The 20,548-nt window shown below is 43.8% G+C and overlaps 1 protein-coding gene across 1 annotated transcript in view; it reads left to right on the forward strand.

Annotated features, from left to right (window-relative positions):
* The window catches only part of LOC142311231 (uncharacterized), a 124,693-nt gene that overhangs the window by 11,240 nt on the left and 92,905 nt on the right, over window positions 1-20,548 (forward strand). Inside the window, exons 2-4 of the mRNA XM_075349453.1 lie at window positions 17,908-18,034; window positions 19,080-19,256; window positions 19,366-19,441. Coding sequence (XP_075205568.1) covers window positions 17,954-18,034; window positions 19,080-19,256; window positions 19,366-19,441 — 334 coding nt within the window. The 5' untranslated portion in view covers window positions 17,908-17,953. The remainder of the gene's footprint in view (window positions 1-17,907; window positions 18,035-19,079; window positions 19,257-19,365; window positions 19,442-20,548) is intronic.

Genomic DNA, 20,548 nt, shown 5'->3' on the forward strand with positions numbered 1-20,548 from the left:
TGCCTGGTACGTTTTTTTGTCCGGCAAAAAAACTCGCATCGCGCCGCATCCTACCGATGCGGCGCTTTTTCCAATGCATGCCTATGGACGCCGGATGCAGCAAAAAACGCATCCGGCCGCCGCATGCGTTTTTTTTTGCACTGCGCATGCTCAGTAGCGTGCCGCAACCGGCAAAAACCGGACGAGCCGCATGGAAAAACTTATGCAAAGGATGCGTTTTTTTCGCCGCATCCGTTGCATAGGTTTTAGAGCCGGATTTAGCCGCACTGCAAAAACCGGATGTTTGAAAGCAGCCTTATCGGTCTCACCCACAAAGCTCTCCACAGCCATACACCTCCTCTCTTATCTCTGTCTATCACCCTACCTCCATTCTCCGTTCTGTGACTGATCTCAGACTCTCATCCTCCATAATACGAACCTTGCACCTTCCTCTCCAAGATCTCTCATGCTGCGCCAGTCTTATGGAACGCACTACCCCAAACAGTCTGACTGATATCTAGCCCCCATGTCTTCTAGTCTGCTCTAAAAATAAATCTATTTAGACAAGCCTACCTCCTCAACTCACTAGTCTGACTCTCCACTGTTCCCTCCTTCTAAATGTTAATTATAATCTGTTCCCTCCTATTTAATTTTTTTCCACATCCTCCTTGCACATAACTGCACTTGACAGATGCTAGCTGACAACCAGAGCATGCAGCTTTATAAGAAAACCCTTATTTACCCAATAAGCACATTTTACCTATTATGTCCCCTATTTCCTTAGAAATTGTTATCTTGTGAGCAGCATCTCCCTCCTCCTGTAACTGCCCAACTCTTTGTTACTTGGTTTTGTTTTTATTGCTCCCACAGATCCCTGCTCCATTTTTGTTCAGCAAAACTAACTACCCTTTTAAGTTTAGACTTCATAATATGACAGTTTATAATATAGTAAAAATATATGTGTGTGTATATACAGTTAGGTCCAGAAATATTTGGACAGTGACACAATTTTCGCGAGTTGGGCTCTGCATGCCACCACATTGGATTTGAAATGAAACCTCTACAACAGAATTCAAGTGCAGATTGTAACGTTTAATTTGAAGGTTTGAACAAAAATATCTGATAGAAATTGTAGGAATTGTACACATTTCTTTACAAACACTCCACATTTTAGGAGGTCAAAAGTAATTGGACAAATAAACCAAACCCAAACAAAATATTTTTATTTTCAATATTTTGTTGCGAATCCTTTGGAGGCAATCACTGCCTTAAGGCTATGTGTCCACAGTAAAAGGTCCCTGCGGATTTTTTTGCCTGAAAATCCGCAACTTTCGCGGCAAATCCGCACCCGCGGATTTGCCGCGGATTTACCGCGGATTTACCGCGGATTTTGATGCGGATTTTATTTTTTTTTTTTTCCCCATTCAAAACAGAAAATCCGCACCAAATCCGCACCAAACAATTGACATGCTGCAGTTTGTTCCGCATCAAAATCCGCGGCAAAATCCGCAGCGGAAAAATCCGCAGCATGGGCACAGCATTTCCAAAATGCCATTGAAATGGCTGGGGAGTAGCTGTGCTGCAGATTTTCGGCAAATCCGCGCTAAATCCGCGTCAAAATCCGCGTCAAATCCGCGATAAATCCTGTAGCGTGGGCACATAGCCTAAGTCTGGAACCCATGGACATCACCAAACGCTGGGTTTCCTCCTTCTTAATGCTTTGCCAGGCCTTTACAGCCGCAGCCTTCAGGTCTTGCTTGTTTGTGGGTCTTTCCGTCTTAAGTCTGGATTTGAGCAAGTGAAATGCATGCTCAATTGGGTTAAGATCTGGTGATTGACTTGGCCATTGCAGAATGTTCCACTTTTTTGCACTCATGAACTCCTGGGTAGCTTTGGCTGTATGCTTGGGGTCATTGTCCATCTGTACTATGAAGCGCCGTCCGATCAACTTTGCGGCATTTGGCTGAATCTAGGCTGAAAGTATATCCCGGTACACTTCAGAATTCATCCGGCTACTCTTGTCTGCTGTTATGTCATCAATAAACACAAGTGACCCAGTGCCATTGAAAGCCATGCATGCCCATGCCACCACGTTGCCTCCACCATGTTTTACAGAGGATGTGGTGTGCCTTGGATCATGTGCCATTCCCTTTCTTCTCCAAACTTTTTTCATCCCATCATTCTGGTACAGGTTGATCTTTGTCTCATCTGTCCATAGAATACTTTTTCAGAACTGAGCTGGCTTCATGAGGTGTTTTTCAGCAAATTTAACTCTGGCCTGTCTATTTTTGGAATTGATGAATGGTTTGCATCTAGATGTGAACCCTTTGTATTTACTTTCATGGAGTCTTCTCTTTACTGTTGACTTACAGACAGATACACCTACTTCACTGAGAGTGTTCTGGACTTCAGTTGATGTTGTGAACGGGTTCTTCTTCACCAAAGAAAGTATGCGGCGATCATCCACCACTGTTGTCATCCGTGGACGCCCAGGCCTTTTTGAGTTCCCAAGCTCACCAGTCAATTCCTTTTTTCTCAGAATGTACCCGACTGTTGATTTTGCTACTCCAAGCATGTCTGCTATCTCTCTGATGGATTTTTTCTTTTTTTTCAGCCTCAGGATGTTCTGCTTCACCTCAATTGAGAGTTCCTTAGACCGCATGTTGTCTGGTCACAGCAACAGCTTCCAAATGCAAAACCACACACCTGTAATCAACCCCAGACCTTTTAATTACTTCATTGATTGCAGGTTAACGAGGGAGACGCCTTCAGAGTTAATTGCAGCCCTTAGAGTCCCTTGTCCAATTACTTTTGGTCCCTTGAAAAAGAGGAGGCTATGCATTACAGAGCTATGATTCCTAAACCCTTTCTCCGATTTGGATGTGAAAACTCTCATATTGCAGCTGGGAGTGTGCACTTTCAGCCCATATTATATATATAATTGTATTTCTGAACATGTTTTTGCAAACAGCTAAAATAACAAAACTTGTGTCACTGTCCAAATATTTCTGGACCTAACTGTATATATATATATAAAGCTGGGTGGAGGATACCGGGCACCGCTGATCCCCTTTGAGGCTGACAAAGCTGCGCTTCCGTGCAGGTGGAGACCTGGGTGCGTGTCCCAAAGCAAAGACGATACAAGATCCACAAGGTAGAGATGAACAGGTCGCACTCCAATGGTCAAATAAAGAATTTCTTTTATTCCACGATCACATCAGGGTACAGGTAGTGAGGGAGGATGAGGGGGTGCCACGTCGGACGACGGCAGCCGTTTCGCAAGTAACCTTGCTTCTACGGGTCCAGTGCATGCAAAGGTGCTGCATCCGCCCTTAAATAACAGGTGAAACAGATGCAGCGTCCTTGCGTGAGTGTAGTGCCAATTAAAAACATATACCAGCTGTACAAACATCAGATTCACATAGAAACTTATTATATATCAATTACAGAATGGATTATAAAGTTTCATTATGTACATGGGTAAGGTTAGAGTAAAGAAACAACAAAGAGCCAGCACCAATGTGCACTAAGGCATCAAATATTCCAAACTGCATTATAAAAATTTTTTTGAGATTTTTGGCAAAAAATTGCAATTTCTTGAGCTGCTTCGCCACGTCACGGCAAATCTCATTTGAAGCAGTCCTACACTAAAATATTTTTATAAAATGTGCCATGCGGCCTCACATATAAATAGCAGAACTGCTCTCAGCAGCACTCACCTGGTCTATTGCAGTCCCGTACCCATGACTGAGTCATGGCTGTGGGCGGGACAGGTCCAAGCAAATGCTGCATGAAGTATATATAGCCTGTGGACAAAGCCTGATGACCCAATGTGAACAGTCACCAAACGCCAAAATCTATACAGATGGAATACATCCCAAATTGGGGTGCATAGCATGCAGCATTTGCTTGGACCTGTCCCGCCCATAGCCATGACTCAGTCATGGGTACGGGACTGCAATAGACCAGGTGAGTGCTGCTGAGAGCAGTTCTGCTATTTATATGTGAGGCCGCATGGCACATTTTATAAAAATATTTTAGTGTAGGACTGCTTCAAATGAGATTTGCCGTGACGTGGCGAAGCAGCTCAAGAAATTGCAATTTTTTGCCAAAAATCTCAAAAAAAAAAAAATTTTTATAATGCAGTTTGGAATATTTGATGCCTTAGTGCACATTGGTGCTGGCTCTTTGTTGTTTCTTTGTTGAATTGGTCGGTGGTTGACCTCCACCTTGCTATGCACCCCAATTTGGGATGTATTCCATCTGTATAGATTTTGGCGTTTGGTGACTGTTCACATTGGGTCATCAGGCTTTGTCCACAGGCTATATATATACTTCATGCAGCATTTGCTTGGACCTGTCCCGCCCATAGCCATGACTCAGTCATGGGTACGGGACTGCAATAGACCAGGTGAGTGCTGCTGAGAGCAGTTCTGCTATTTATATGTGAGGCCGCATGGCACATTTTATAAAAATATTTTAGTGTAGGACTGCTTCAAATGAGATTTGCCGTGACGTGGCGAAGCAGCTCAAGAAATTGCAATTTTTTGCCAAAAATCTCAAAAAAAAAAAAAAAAAAAATTTATAATGCAGTTTGGAATATTTGATGCCTTAGTGCACATTGGTGCTGGCTCTTTGTTGTTTCAAGGTTAGAGTAAAGAATTGATTTAAATACAATGCTCATTATAGTCTATCAAAAGACATCGCAAAATACAATATGCAAAGCAGGCTTAAGGAAGAAAAAAAAAAAAAAACCAGCATTATAAGAACACTGACAAGTCATTTTTATCATTAAGGCCAAGGGGACCGAGAGCATTTAAGTCTATAATCAGTCTTGATTCTTTTCTAAGTAAAGAACGATGCATATCACCACCTGTGGGACAGGGATTAATTTTTATTATGCCTGCAAATTTTAAAAGGCGTGGATTACCTCCATGATATTCCTGCATGTGGGCAATTAAACGTGGAGAACCTATCCCAGAGGTTATAGACTTAAAATGCTCCCGAAAACGAACATATAAAGGCCGAATTGTTTTACCTATATAGTATCTTTGGCAAGGACAAAAAATAACATATACCAAGTAGTTAGATTTACAAGTAATCAGATCTTTTATTTTAAATAGCTCTGTACCAATTTTTAAAGTGTCTCCTATACAGTGATATTCACAAAAGGGGCAGCCACCGCACCTATAGTTTCCCTTGATTTTATTTCGATCCAACCACGTACCTAGTTTAGGGGTAGTAATACGATTATTAACAAGGATATCTCCTATGTTTTTACACCTCCTATATGAAATCAAAGGTCCCTCATGTGCCATTTCACAAAGATCCTTATCTTTATTAATTAAATGCCAATGTTTTTTGATGCTTGATTTTATTGCATCATACATAGAATTAAATTTAAAATTAAAAACGCATCTATTTATACTTTCAGTTTTCGTTTCTTTCAAGATGGTATCTATGTTTTTGTTTTTATTCTCACTTTTATTGTTAGGTTCTTTATTTTTATTCTTATTTTTATTCTTGGGATCATGATTCAAAGATTTGTCAAGGGCAGAATTGATGACTGATATCGGATATCCTCGTTCTAATAGACGTTTTTTTTAGATCTAACGCTTGATGCAGAAAGGTCTCAGGATTATTGTGTACTCTTTTTAGGCGCAAAAATTGTCCATATGGAAGGGCTTTCTTCGTATGGGAGGGATGCGCACTATTAAAATGAAGCAGATTGTTCACTGCAGTAGGTTTTCTATATACCTGTCTGTCAATAATGCCATCAGATATATTGAGTGTAACATCCAAAAAATCTAGTTTTTGATTACCAAAAATATGCGTGAAATACATGTTATAGGAATTGTTATTATTTAAATATAACACAAAATTATCAAAATCTTGTGCAGAGCCATCCCATACGAAGAAGCCATCGTCCATATATCTGGCATATTTTTTAATATGTTTCAGATATGGATTTTTAGAACTATAAATAAAATCTTCTTCAAATGCTGCCAGATAAAGATTTGCAAAAGTACATGCTGCGGGGGTACCCATCGCGGTACCCCCGCATTGTAAGTACCATTGATCGTCAAATTTAAATGCATTATGGTGCAGAACAAAATCCAAAGCCTCTGTAATGAAGTCCACTAGCATTGGATTCTGATCAAAATTCATCAGGACTCTCTTGATAGTCTGCACACCCTGATCCTGTGGGATTCGGGTGTACAGACTCTCAATGTCCAAAGAGGCAAGGGAGAAACCTTTCTGCCATTGAAAATTGTCAAGCATTTTAATTAGATCTCCTGTGTCTTTTAATAATGAGGGGATGCGGGTCAGTAATGGTTTAAGTAACCATTCTAGGTAGTGAGATAAGGGCTCTGTCACTGAACCTATTCCTGCCACAATGGGGCGGCCAGGGGGGGAGGCACTGTTCTTATGAATCTTTGGCAAATAATACCAATAAGGTTTTTTCGGAAAAAGAGGAAGTAATTTTTCAGCAGTTTTTTTAGATATAGTGCCTAAACTTACATATTTATGTAGAAGGCTTCTAAGTTTTTTGACAAAAGACCCAGTTGGATCATTAGATAATTTCTGGTATACTCTTGTATCTTGAAGTTGCCTATTGGCCTCATGTACATAGGCTTCTTTTGTTAGTAGAACAGTGGCGCCCCCTTTGTCCGCTCTGCGAATGATAATATCTTTTTGTGACTGCAGGATTTTAAGTGCCGTGGCTTCTCCCTGGGTGAGATTCTGGAGAGGAGAAGGGTATTTTAGAGCTTGTATATCTTTTATTACCAACTCCTGAAACAAGTCTATATTGTTTCCGGGGGTAAGTGGGGGGCAAAAGGTGGATTTTATCCCTTTATTAAAAAACGCAGATCTAGATGCAGGATTCATTTGGATATCTGCAATTCCTGGAAAACTGAGTTCAGTGTGACTGGGGTCCGCTATGCTTAGGAGTAGCGACGCATCTTTTTCGATAGCGGTATATTCATTATTCATACCAAAAAAGCCAAGCGGGCCTATTTCACACTGTAAGTCAGTTATTTCAGACGTAAGTTGACTTTTCTTTTGACTATAAAATTTTTTTAGATGTAATTTCCTACAGCCTTTAAATAAATCGATCTGAAAATCAGTTACATCAAATGACTCTGGTATACAGTAATTCAGACCCTTTTCCAATACGGATGACATATCAGGTGTTAATATCAGTGGGGTGAGATTATATATTTTACGCAAGCATGGCATAATATTATCCACTGAACAAGAAGGAATATTTTCCATATTTGTTACAGAAAATGTCTCTGACACCATACTGTCCAGAAATGTCTCTGACACCATAGTTTCACGTTCATGGCATGGAGGTGTTAATCCCTCCAGGAGACGCTCTTGCGTTTTCCTGGGGTCGGTTTTTTTCCTGCATCTCCGTCTGCCTCCTCTCCTTGTAGATCTTCTAAAGGGGGATTATCAGATGTAGAAGCTTGTGCAGCAGCAGGTGTTTTAAATTTTTTTGCAGGTGCTAAATCTTCAGCTCCACTCGAGTCAGAGTCTGTAGTCCAGGCATTTTTCCTGGCGGTTTTTGATGTGTGTTTTTTCTGATATCTCTGAAAGAATTTTTTATTCCCAGGTGTAGAAGATTTCTTCCAGGAAAAGATCTGGTTGTTTTCATAATCTAACTTGTCTCTGATAAATTTTTCTTTTTTATTTTCTTTAATTAAAGTTTGGTATGGTAAAAGTTTTTTGTCTAACCTTGATAGGAAAGTGCACCATGCTTCTTTTGAAATGCGACTTTCCATTTCTTGTCTCAATTTCAATAATTCATTGGTAATTTTAAGATGTTCCTCTTGATTTTTCTTGAGCACAATGTCCAGAAAGCGCAATGAGCATTCTTGCTGTATATTGTCCCACTCTTTTTTAAAAAGTAGATCATCCTGATAGAAGGATATATTTTTTGAGATGCGTAGACCTCTAGGGACTCGTCCACTTTCCTGATAGGATTTTAATGACTGTACTGTCCAAAACAAGCTGGTCTCCTTTTCAGCCAAGTTGAAAATTTTAAACTCTAAACTCTTAGTGCCCATGATTTCTATGTTCACTTTATCGTTACAGCTGGTAAAAAACGTGGCAGCGTCCTCCCTCCCTGCAAGTATACCATTTTCGTTTGTGTCCATAGATGTGTCTGCCATTCTAGCAATAAAGCCAAGGGAAGAAAAACGTGCACTCACGGTATTAGAAGAAGTCCAAATTCCATAAAGCTGGGTGGAGGATACCGGGCACCGCTGATCCCCTTTGAGGCTGACAAAGCTGCGCTTCCGTGCAGGTGGAGACCTGGGTGCGTGTCCCAAAGCAAAGACGATACAAGATCCACAAGGTAGAGATGAACAGGTCGCACTCCAATGGTCAAATAAAGAATTTCTTTTATTCCACGATCACATCAGGGTACAGGTAGTGAGGGAGGATGAGGGGGTGCCACGTCGGACGACGGCAGCCGTTTCGCAAGTAACCTTGCTTCTACGGGTCCAGTGCATGCAAAGGTGCTGCATCCGCCCTTAAATAACAGGTGAAACAGATGCAGCGTCCTTGCGTGAGTGTAGTGCCAATTAAAAACATATACCAGCTGTACAAACATCAGATTCACATAGAAACTTATTATATATCAATTACAGAATGGATTATAAAGTTTCATTATGTACATGGGTAAGGTTAGAGTAAAGAATTGATTTAAATACAATGCTCATTATAGTCTATCAAAAGACATCGCAAAATACAATATGCAAAGCAGGCTTAAGGAAGAAAAAAAAAAAAAAACCAGCATTATAAGAACACTGACAAGTCATTTTTATCATTAAGGCCAAGGGGACCGAGAGCATTTAAGTCTATAATCAGTCTTGATTCTTTTCTAAGTAAAGAACGATGCATATCACCACCTGTGGGACAGGGATTAATTTATATTATGCCTGCAAATTTTAAAAGGCGTGGATTACCTCCATGATATTCCTGCATGTGGGCAATTAAACGTGGAGAACCTATCCCAGAGGTTATAGACTTAAAATGCTCCCGAAAACGAACATATAAAGGCCGATGAGGCAACTTCAAGATACAAGAGTATACCAGAAATTATCTAATGATCCAACTGGGTCTTTTGTCAAAAAACTTAGAAGCCTTCTACATAAATATGTAAGTTTAGGCACTATATCTAAAAAAACTGCTGAAAAATTACTTCCTCTTTTTCCGAAAAAACCTTATTGGTATTATTTGCCAAAGATTCATAAGAACAGTGCCTCCCCCCCTGGCCGCCCCATTATGGCAGGAATAGGTTCAGTGACAGAGCCCTTATCTCACTACCTAGAATGGTTACTTAAACCATTACTGACCCGCATCCCCTCATTCTTAAAAGACACAGGAGATCTAATTAAAATGCTTGACAATTTTCAATGGCAGAAAGGTTTCTCCCTTGCCTCTTTGGACATTGAGAGTCTGTACACCCGAATCCCACAGGATCAGGGTGTGCAGACTATCAAGAGAGTCCTGATGAATTTTGATCAGAATCCAATGCTAGTGGACTTCATTACAGAGGCTTTGGATTTTGTTCTGCACCATAATGCATTTAAATTTGACGATCAATGGTACTTACAATGCGGGGGTACCGCGATGGGTACCCCCGCAGCATGTACTTTTGCAAATCTTTATCTGGCAGCATTTGAAGAAGATTTTATTTATAGTTCTAAAAATCCATATCTGAAACATATTAAAAAATATGCCAGATATATGGACGATGGCTTCTTCGTATGGGATGGCTCTGCACAAGATTTTGATAATTTTGTGTTATATTTAAATAATAACAATTCCTATAACATGTATTTCACGCATATTTTTGGTAATCAAAAACTAGATTTTTTGGATGTTACACTCAATATATCTGATGGCATTATTGACAGACAGGTATATAGAAAACCTACTGCAGTGAACAATCTGCTTCATTTTAATAGTGCGCATCCCTCCCATACGAAGAAAGCCCTTCCATATGGACAATTTTTGCGCCTAAAAAGAGTACACAATAATCCTGAGACCTTTCTGCATCAAGCGTTAGATCTAAAAAAACGTCTATTAGAACGAGGATATCCGATATCAGTCATCAATTCTGCCCTTGACAAATCTTTGAATCATGATCCCAAGAATAAAAATAAGAATAAAAATAAAGAACCTAACAATAAAAGTGAGAATAAAAACAAAAACATAGATACCATCTTGAAAGAAACGAAAACTGAAAGTATAAATAGATGCGTTTTTAATTTTAAATTTAATTCTATGTATGATGCAATAAAATCAAGCATCAAAAAACATTGGCATTTAATTAATAAAGATAAGGATCTTTGTGAAATGGCACATGAGGGACCTTTGATTTCATATAGGAGGTGTAAAAACATAGGAGATATCCTTGTTAATAATCGTATTACTACCCCTAAACTAGGTACGTGGTTGGATCGAAATAAAATCAAGGGAAACTATAGGTGCGGTGGCTGCCCCTTTTGTGAATATCACTGTATAGGAGACACTTTAAAAATTGGTACAGAGCTATTTAAAATAAAAGATCTGATTACTTGTAAATCTAACTACTTGGTATATGTTATTTTTTGTCCTTGCCAAAGATACTATATAGGTAAAACAATTCGGCCTTTATATGTTCGTTTTCGGGAGCATTTTAAGTCTATAACCTCTGGGATAGGTTCTCCACGTTTAATTGCCCACATGCAGGAATATCATGGAGGTAATCCACGCCTTTTAAAATTTGCAGGCATAATAAAAATTAATCCCTGTCCCACAGGTGGTGATATGCATCGTTCTTTACTTAGAAAAGAATCAAGACTGATTATAGACTTAAATGCTCTCGGTCCCCTTGGCCTTAATGATAAAAATGACTTGTCAGTGTTCTTATAATGCTGGTTTTTTTTTTTTTTTTCTTCCTTAAGCCTGCTTTGCATATTGTATTTTGCGATGTCTTTTGATAGACTATAATGAGCATTGTATTTAAATCAATTCTTTACTCTAACCTTACCCATGTACATAATGAAACTTTATAATCCATTCTGTAATTGATATATAATAAGTTTCTATGTGAATCTGATGTTTGTACAGCTGGTATATGTTTTTAATTGGCACTACACTCACGCAAGGACGCTGCATCTGTTTCACCTGTTATTTAAGGGCGGATGCAGCACCTTTGCATGCACTGGACCCGTAGAAGCAAGGTTACTTGCGAAACGGCTGCCGTCGTCCGACGTGGCACCCCCTCATCCTCCCTCACTACCTGTACCCTGATGTGATCGTGGAATAAAAGAAATTCTTTATTTGACCATTGGAGTGCGACCTGTTCATCTCTACCTTGTGGATCGTAATATATATATATATATTTCTTTGTCGCTCCATTGGGAGACCCAGACAATTGGGTGTATAGCTATTGCCTCTGGAGGCCACACAAAGTATTACACTTAAAAGTGTAAGGCCCCTCCCCTTCTGGCTATACACCCCCAGTGGGATCACTGGCTCACCAGTTTTGTGCTTTGTGCGAAGGAGGCAACACATCCACGCATAGCTCCACTTTTTAGTCAGCAGCAGCTGCTGACTATGTCGGATGGAAGAAAAGAGGACACATATAGTGTCCCCAGCATGCTCCCTTCTCACCCCACTGTATGTCGGAGGTGTTTGTAAGGTTGAGGTACCCATTGCGGGTACGGCGGCAGGAGCCCACATGCTGATTCCTTCCCCATCCCTTTTTACAGGGCTCTGGGTGAAGTGGGATTTACCGGTCTCCAGGCACTGAGACCGTGCTCCATCTACAGCCCCTGGAGAAGATGCTGGATGGAGCGGAGTACATCAGGGACATGGCCCTGCTTCCTCAAGGTACTCTGTGTCCCCGTGCATTTGGCGCTCACACCGCAGCATGCTGGGTGTTGTAGTGCGCCGGGGGACATCAGCGCTGCGGCGCCTGTGCCATAGCCTCATTCAGCTTAGCTGAAGCAGGCACACTTATGGGACTCGGCCGCGCCGGCCGCTGGGACTGCGGCACGGCTGGCACTTGTAGTGCGCCGGGGACTTCAGCGCGGCCTGCGCTTTTACGGCGGCCGCGCTGATAACTACAGTCCCCGGCTTTTGCGGCCTGCTTCCGTTCGTTCCCGCCCCCAGACCTGCCAGTCAGGAGAGGGGCGGGACGCTGCCCACGTCTAGGACTCGGGCGCGCCGGCCGCTGGAACAGCGGCGCGGCTGGCACTTGTAGTGCGCCGGGGACTTCAGCGCGGCCCGCGCTTTTACGGCGGCCGCGCTGATAACTCGAGTCCCCGGCTTTTGCGGCCTGCTTTAGTTCGTTCCCGCCCCCAGACCTGCCAGTCAGGAGAGGGGCGGGACGCTGGCCACTTCTAGGGCGGTCGCGCCGGCCGCTGGGACTGCGGCGCGGCTGGCACTTGTGGTGCGCCGGGGACTTCAGCGCGGCCCGCGCTTTTACGGCGGCCGCGCTGTTAACTCGAGTCCCCGGCTTCTGGGCCTAGTCTCCCTTCGTTACCGCCCACAGCCCTGACAGTCAGGGTAGGGGCGTGACGCTGCAAGAGCAGAGCTGAGAGCTGGAGTATGTTTTGCATACTCCACCCCTCTCACTGTGTGCAATTCCCGCACTTTCTCAGGCACGCCCACGGCTTCCTTCTCTACAAGGACACCGGCAGCCATTAGTGTCAGTTTCTGTACGATACAGAGACAAGTGTGGAAGACCCTGGCATTCTGATAGTCACACAATCGCTGTAACAGGCGTTAAGCAGCACCTGTGGTGCTAACCCCACTAGTGCAGAAGTGCACTTATAGATATGCTTGTACTATATACATTGCACTGTTTGGTCGCACGTTGTATATACCCTCCTGGATTATGCGGAGGAGTTATCAGCATATTCTCTGTGTAAAACAAAGGTGCAGAACCACATGTTTTTCTATACAGCTGGTACAGCATGTACGGCTATACGGCCGGCAGGTACATAGACTCCCATTGTATGCACTAATGGCCAGGGGATGAGGACGGTGTCTGCAGTATTTACTGACAGTTTTTCTGAGACTATGGCTATGATACTAGAAGCCTAGCAGTCCGGACATGTCTCTCACAAGATGGGCACTGTTGAATCATTGATCCATGGCCCCCCTCAGTGTGAATAACTAACAGCTCCGGGAATGTCACACGCATCCCAGAGTCACGGCTCTGCACGGACGTCAGTCCCAGACAGCCTAAGTGGGCTCGCTATGAGCGGCCTCGGTTTCATCAGGGTCCTAACAGAAGGACTCGCTGTGTAATGAGGCGGAAGTAGCGGCTCAGGATTCTGATCCTGAGACCGCTCTCAATCTGGATACACCTGATTGTGACGCCATAGTAAATAATCTTATAGCGTCCATCTATAGAATGTGGGTTATTTCTCACAACTCCTCCAGTGGAGGAGTCAGCTTCATGTATTTTTCTGGACCACTCTGCCTTCAGAGAGGCAGTCCAGGAACACCACGCTTATCCAGATATGCGCTTCTCCAAACGGCTTAGGATACACGCTATCCCTGTCCCCTGACTTGGTCAAGGACTGGACCCAATGTCCCGAGCGGCATCCTCCAATCTCCAGGCTTGTAGCTAGATCCATAGTTGCAGTGGGAGATGGAACTGCAAACTCAAAGATGCCACTGACAGACAGATGGATCTCTGGTCGAAAGCCATCTATGAGGCTGTCGGCGCACCGTTGGCTCCGGCATTCTCTCCCTTGGGGCACTCCAAGCTATTTCAGCTTGTCTTACACAGATTGACACGGTTACACGTACATCTGTGCCGCAGGTGGCATCCTTAACCTCTCAAATGTCTGCATTTGTTTCTTACGCGATTCAGGTTGTCCTGGACTCTGCGAACCGTGCGGCGGTAGCCTCCGCTACTCCGTGTTTTTAAGCAGAGCCTGGTCTGCTCGTTAAGTGAATGGAAGGCAGATTCTGCTTCCAAAAAAGGTTGCCTAACCAGTTGCCTTTTTCTGCTGACCGACTGTTTGGTGAGCGTTGGATGTAACCATCAAACAGTCCAGGGGTAAGGATTCATCCTTTCCTCAGCCCGGACACAACAAACCCCAACAGAGCAAGAGGCAGTCGGGGTTTTCGGCCTTTTCGAGGCTCGGGCAGGTCCCATTTTTCCTCGTCCAAGGTGGACTCAAAAGGATCAGAGGAGCTAAGATTCTTAGCGGGCTCAGTCTCGCCCAAAAAAGCAACAGTCGGAAAACCCGCTTCCAAGGCGGCTTCCTCATGACTTGCGGCCTCGGTCCGTAGCAGGCTCTCCCGCCTTGGCGATATTTAGCTGCCATAGGTCAATGACCATTGAGTGTGAGACATTCTGTCTCACGGGTACAGGATAGAGCTCACTTCTCGTCCTCCAACTCGATTCTTCAGAATTTCTCCACCTCCCGGCCGGGCCGCTGCTCTTCTGCAAACAGGGTGCACTCTATAGGCAGAAAGAGTGATGACCCCCGTTCCTCTTCAGGAACAAGGTCACGGTTTTTACCCCAAATTCTTTGCGGTACCTATAACAACGGGCCGTTCCGTCCCGTTCTGGATCTAAAAATGCTCAGCAAGCTCGTGGACACCAGGCGGTTCCGGATAGAATCCCTCCGCCATGTCATCGCCTCAAGGTCCCAAGGATATTTCCTAGCATCATTAGGCATCAAGGATGCTTATCCACACGTGCCGATTGATCCAGAGCACTAGCGTTTCTACGCTTCGTTATAGGAGACGAACACCCTCTGTTCGTAGCTCTACCTTCCGGCTAGCGACAGTCCAACTGGTCTTCGCCAAGGTCAGGGCAGCAGTAGTCACAGTCCTGCACTCTCAGGGTCACTCTGTGGTCCCGTATTTAGACGATCTACTTGTCAAGGCACTCTCTTAGGAAACATGCCAACACTGCCCGAACGTTGCGCTGGAGACTCTCTAGAGTTTTGGGTGGATCATCAACTTTTTAAAGTCAGATCCGACCCCGACCCTATCGATAACATATCTAGGCATAGAGTTTCTTACTCTCTCAGCGATAGTGAAGCTGCCGCTAGACAAACAGCATTCACTACGGGCCGCAAGCTCTTCTTTAAGAACCAGTCGCACACATTGACACGCCTCATGCACTTCCTACGTAAGATGGTAGCAATGGAGGCAGTTCCTTTCGCGCAGTTTTACTGCGTCCACTACAATGGGACATTCTCCGCCAATGGGACGAGGAGTCGACGTCCCTCAACAGAGTCGTCGTTCTTCTCAGGCGGCCAAGGAATCTCTACGGTGGTGGCTTCTTCTCACCTCTTGGTCAAAAAGAAGGTCCTTCCTATCCCCGTCCTGGGCGATAGTTACGACAGACGCGAGTCTATCAGGGTGGGGAGCAGTTTTTCTCCACTACAGCGCTCAGGGTATGTGGACTCAGCAAGAGTCCACTCTTCAGATCAATGTTCTTGAACACAGAGCAGTGTATCTTGCCCTACAATCCTTCCAACAGCGGCTGAAAAGCAAGCATATCCGACTTCAGTCGGACAGCTCCACAGCGGTGGCATACATCAACCACCAAGGAAGAACGCGCAACCGGCAAGCCTTCCAGGAAGTCCGGCAGGTTCTGATGTGGGTGGAAGACACGGCATCCACCATATCCACAATTCATCCCAAGTGTGGAAACTAGGAAGCTGACTTCCTAAGTCGCTGAGGTGTGGCCGAAAGAGTATGGTCTCCTCACCCGGACGGGTTTCAGGAGATCTGGCGCCGCTGACAGAGGCCGGACGTCGATCTAATGGCGTCACGGCACAACAACAATGTGCCAGCTTCATGGCACGGTTTCACAATCATCGAGCTCTGGCGGCAAACGCCTTAGTTCAGCATTGGTCGCAGTTCCAGCTACCTTAGGTGCCACCTCTGGCATTGTTGCCCAGAGTACTGCGCTAGATCAAGACCGACTGCGGCCGCACCATCCTCGTCGCTACAAATTGGCCGAGGATGTGTGGTACTCGGTTTTGTGGTGCCTCACGGTAGGCTAACCAGGGGCACTACCAGACCAATCAGACTGGCTGTCTCAAGGGCCATTCTTCCATTTGGATTCTACGGCCCTCAACCGGATGGTGTGGCATTGAGTCCTGGAACCTAGTGTCGTCAGGATTACCTCAGGACGTGGTTGCCACCATGAGACAGGCTAGCATACCAACGTCCGCCAAGATTGACCACAGGACGTGGAAGATGTTCTTATCTCGGTGCTCGGCGCAGGGTGTTTCTCCCTGGCCGGTTGCATCGTCTATGTTTCCTTCCTTCCTGCAATCTAGGTAGGAAAATGGGTTGTCGCTCAGTTCCCTTTAGGGACAAGTCTCAGCGCTATCTGTATTTTTTCAGAAACGACGACTTCCTCAGGTACGCACGTTCCTACGGGGAGTTTGTCTTCTCAGCACTCCGTACAAGCGGCCGTTAGAGCCCTGAGATCTGAACAAGGTTCTAATTGCTCTCCAGATGCCGCCTTTCGAGCCTTTGAAGGATGTCTCCCTTCCCGTTTTTCACGGGAAGTGGCCTTCTAGTAACGGTCTCGTCTCTTAGGAGAGTTTCCGAGCTAGCAACGCTCTCATACAAACTCCCTTCCTGGTCCTTCACCAGGACAGGATAGTTCTGCGTCCGGTTCCGGAATTTCTCCCTAAGGTGGTATCCCATTTTCATATCAATCAGGATATCACCTCACCTTCTTTGTGTCCTCGCCCAGTCCATCAATTTCAGAAAGATTTGCATCTGTTGGTTCTGGTGAGAGCACTCAGGTTCTACTTCCCGCATGGCGCTCCTGCGCCACCCGGATGCACTCTTTGTCCTTGTCGCTGGTCGGCGTAAACAGTCGCAAGCTTCCAGATCCACCCTTGCTCGGGGGCTCGAGGCACCAATTCTTGAAACCTACAGTTCTACTGGGCTTCTGGTTCTCTCAAGGCCGAAGGCCCATTCTACCAGAGCCGTGGGCGCATCCTGGGCATTACGGCACCAGGCTACGGCTCAGCAGGTGTGTCAGGCACCCACCTGGTCGAGTCTACTTACTTTTACCAAGCATTATCAGATGCATACCTACGCTTCGGCAGACGCCAGCCTAGGTAGATAAGTCATTCAGGCGGCGGTTGGCCACCTGTAGGAGAGAGCCGTTTGACGGCCCTATCATGAGGTATTCTTTTACCCACCCAGGGATTGCTTTTGGACATCCCAATTGTCTGGGTCTCCCAATGGAGCGACAAAGAAGAAGGGAATTTTGTTTACTTACCGTAAATTCCTTTTCTTCTAGCTCCAATTGGGAGACCCAGCACCCGCCCTGTTTTCTCGGGGTTTTTCTGTTTTTTCGGGTACACATGTTGTTCATGTGGTATGGTTCAGTTCTCCGATGTTTCCTCGGATTGAATTGGTCTTTAAACCAGTTATTGGCTTTCCTCCTTCTTGCTTTGGCACTAAAACTGGTGAGCCAGTGATCCCACTGGGGGTGTATAGCCAGAAGGGGAGGGGCCTTACACTTTTAAGTGTAATACTTTGTGTGGCCTCCAGAGGCAATAGCTATACACCCAATTGTCTGGGTCTCCCAATTGGAGCTAGAAGAAAAGGAATTTACGGTAAGTAAACAAAATTCCCTTCATTAGTACGTCCACAGTAGAATATGTGGTGGCATGAAGAATAGAATGTGGAGTCTTTGCAGGTATCATGTATAAATAGTCCTAGAAGCTGCTTGTCTGCTTATTTTAATAGGATATTTTCTAGTGCCATAATATAATACAGCGTAAAGAGTATAATAATTGTATACTACATTGTGTTGTGATGTATAATGTTGGAGTGCTCAGCTTCACATACTATATTATTTACTGCTACGTATAGACATATAACATGTTTTGCTTCCTTTTGGTCCAATGCTAGGACATAATTTCTATCTGCTGTTACATCAGAGAGTCCTGCATGGCCAATGATGGACGTGGATCAGGGTCCCGCAAGCGAGAATATAATAAACATTACCTTGGAAGTGGTTCACCTGCTGACCGGAGAGGTGAGGGCCTAATGTATGAGTTCTAGTCAACTCTAAAAGTTTTGGATACTTAAAGAGAAGCAACCACCAGGCTTTTGCAGTATGAAATAAAGGCAGAATCTAAGCTTACATTTAGTTGAAATATCGGATGTTTGGTTACAGAAATATCTTTAATCAAAGTTGCAGAAATGCACTGCACTTTGATGTGTGCATCAGTGGTGGGCCGAGTCCTCGGCATTTATTCCTTCTCCGGTGTCCTCTTGGCTTGTCCTCTTTTCTTTATTTAATCGCACCACTCCGCCATTGCTGCTGTTAGGGCGCATACACATGGCAACAGTTATGACCAGCAGTGACTTGCTGGAACTCCATGCTTTGGTGAAAACCTGTGGTTGAAGAAACGTCAGCACCCCATCTGCCCCTGGACATGAGAAATGATTCCAATACCTTGAGGATGAATGAACGCCAAATGTAGGATTATACCCAGCCAAAATCCAAGTGGATAAAAGTGGCTTCAACATCCAGTAATGATCATCTTGCTTCATTATGACATCACCATAACCAGCAGTAGTAACGTTTCGACCTATGATATATGTCTGTGTTTTGACAAGCTTTAGGGGTTCGATCAATGCTGCTGTCATTGCATTTGTGTTACAGGGAACCAAACATCAGGATTTTCGTACATAAGGTAAAGCCAGTGCAGTACTGGCACTATCAGTCTGTATATACCATTAGTGGGCAGCTCTGATGTTTAGCCTTTGAAATCCAAGTTTGTGAAGTTTAAAAAGTCATCATCTTTTTGACTGACCGTTAGACTTCTGGTGATAAAATCCGGGCGGGTTATGCACATGATTCCATGTTTGGTTCCCTGTAACATAATAAAGCAAGTCGATAATTATAATTGGATGCTGAAGCCACCTTTTGTCACTTGGACTTCACACAAGGGCAGAGGCGGGCTCAGCAGTAATATACTAAAGAACCATTGTTATTTTGGTAATGAGTTTATACGATACTGCCAAGACCACAATTTCTTTTGCATTTAATGTCATTAAAACTCTTTTATTTATAGGATTATACGGTTGTAAAGAAATCTGGAGACCTTGTGATACCCAGTGCTGCAGAAGAATTGAGAAGGACCCAGACACCTATCATGGTGCCATCACCCCATACTTTCATACCAGAGGGAACTAATGATCGGAAGATCCTAGAACTCACCAACAGGATCATTCATCTGCTCACTGGAGAGGTGAGTGCTGCTGGGGCACGGAAACCAATAGAAGTGTCCAGATGATCACTGTATCATTATGTGTGAGCTTTCTACAATGTGTAAGGATGTCGCCATCTTGTTTCTGCAGGTCTGGAAGTATTTAGGTCATTTCAACGTTACCAGTGACCATGTAATGGAGGTTCACCAACAAATTCCCCCTTCAGGTAAAAGGATATAATATATAATTTTTTTGCCATTTATATGTGCTTGAAAGGTAAAGAGTTGGGCATGAAGATAAATACACAAAATAAGTGTTAACTTCTGAAAATGTTATCATTCTACAGAGCATTATTCTTATTAGATAATTACCTTCTGAGAAGAACTACAATTTACATAGTGGACCCCAGTTTGCTACTTTTTTTCTTTTCCTACAAAACATATACAGCTGCACACTAAAATACTAACAATGAATAAGGGAGCTCTGGTATTGCATTACTGCTATAGGAATATTTGAAAAAAAAAAAATATTTAGCTTATTTATTGGCCAATGCATGTGAGCTCGATCACCATGGCAAGGTAATCTCTGTATACTGGAAACCTAACCTGAAATGCCACTATCTGGGTTAAAATCCTCCATGTCTGGGCAGCTAGATTCCAGCTATAAAGGGGAGTGAACACAGCCTGGTCATAGGGCGGAGTGCTCAATGAGAAAGAGAAGCACTATAAATATACAAAAAAACCTGACCCGCACACCAACAGGTGCTTACTGAAATTACATTATAACTGCAAAACATATACAGCTGCACAGTAAAATGCTATTAATGAATATGGGAACTCTGGTATTACATTACTGCTAGAGTGATATTTGAAAAAAGAGAGATATTTAGCTTATGTATTGGCCAATGCATGTGAGCCTCATCACCACGGCATGGTAATACCGGGAACCTAACCTGAAATGCCACTATCTGGGTTACAAACCTTCATGTCGGGGCAGCTAGATTCCAGCTATAAAGGGGAGTGAACATAGCATGGTTAGGCAATACCAGAGTTCCCTTATTCATTGTTAGCATTTTAGTGTTCAGCTATATATGTTTTGTAGTTATAATGTGTTATCAGCTAGCACCTGTTCACACTTGTTGGATGTGTGGGTCAGTCTTTTTGTATATTTACTTTTTTCTGGCATTTTCACACTCCTTTTCTATATCCATTTTGAGGTTATTTTTTTCTACTTTTCTCTGAGATGTGACTAAAAGTTTGTTGCTGAGCACAATGCAGCCATGCTAATACAGCTATAAGACCTACCTACATACCCTGGTATAGTACATAACAAT

Source organism: Anomaloglossus baeobatrachus, chromosome 5 (genome assembly GCF_048569485.1).
Source record: "Anomaloglossus baeobatrachus isolate aAnoBae1 chromosome 5, aAnoBae1.hap1, whole genome shotgun sequence".
NCBI classification, from domain to species: Eukaryota; Metazoa; Chordata; class Amphibia; order Anura; family Aromobatidae; genus Anomaloglossus; species Anomaloglossus baeobatrachus.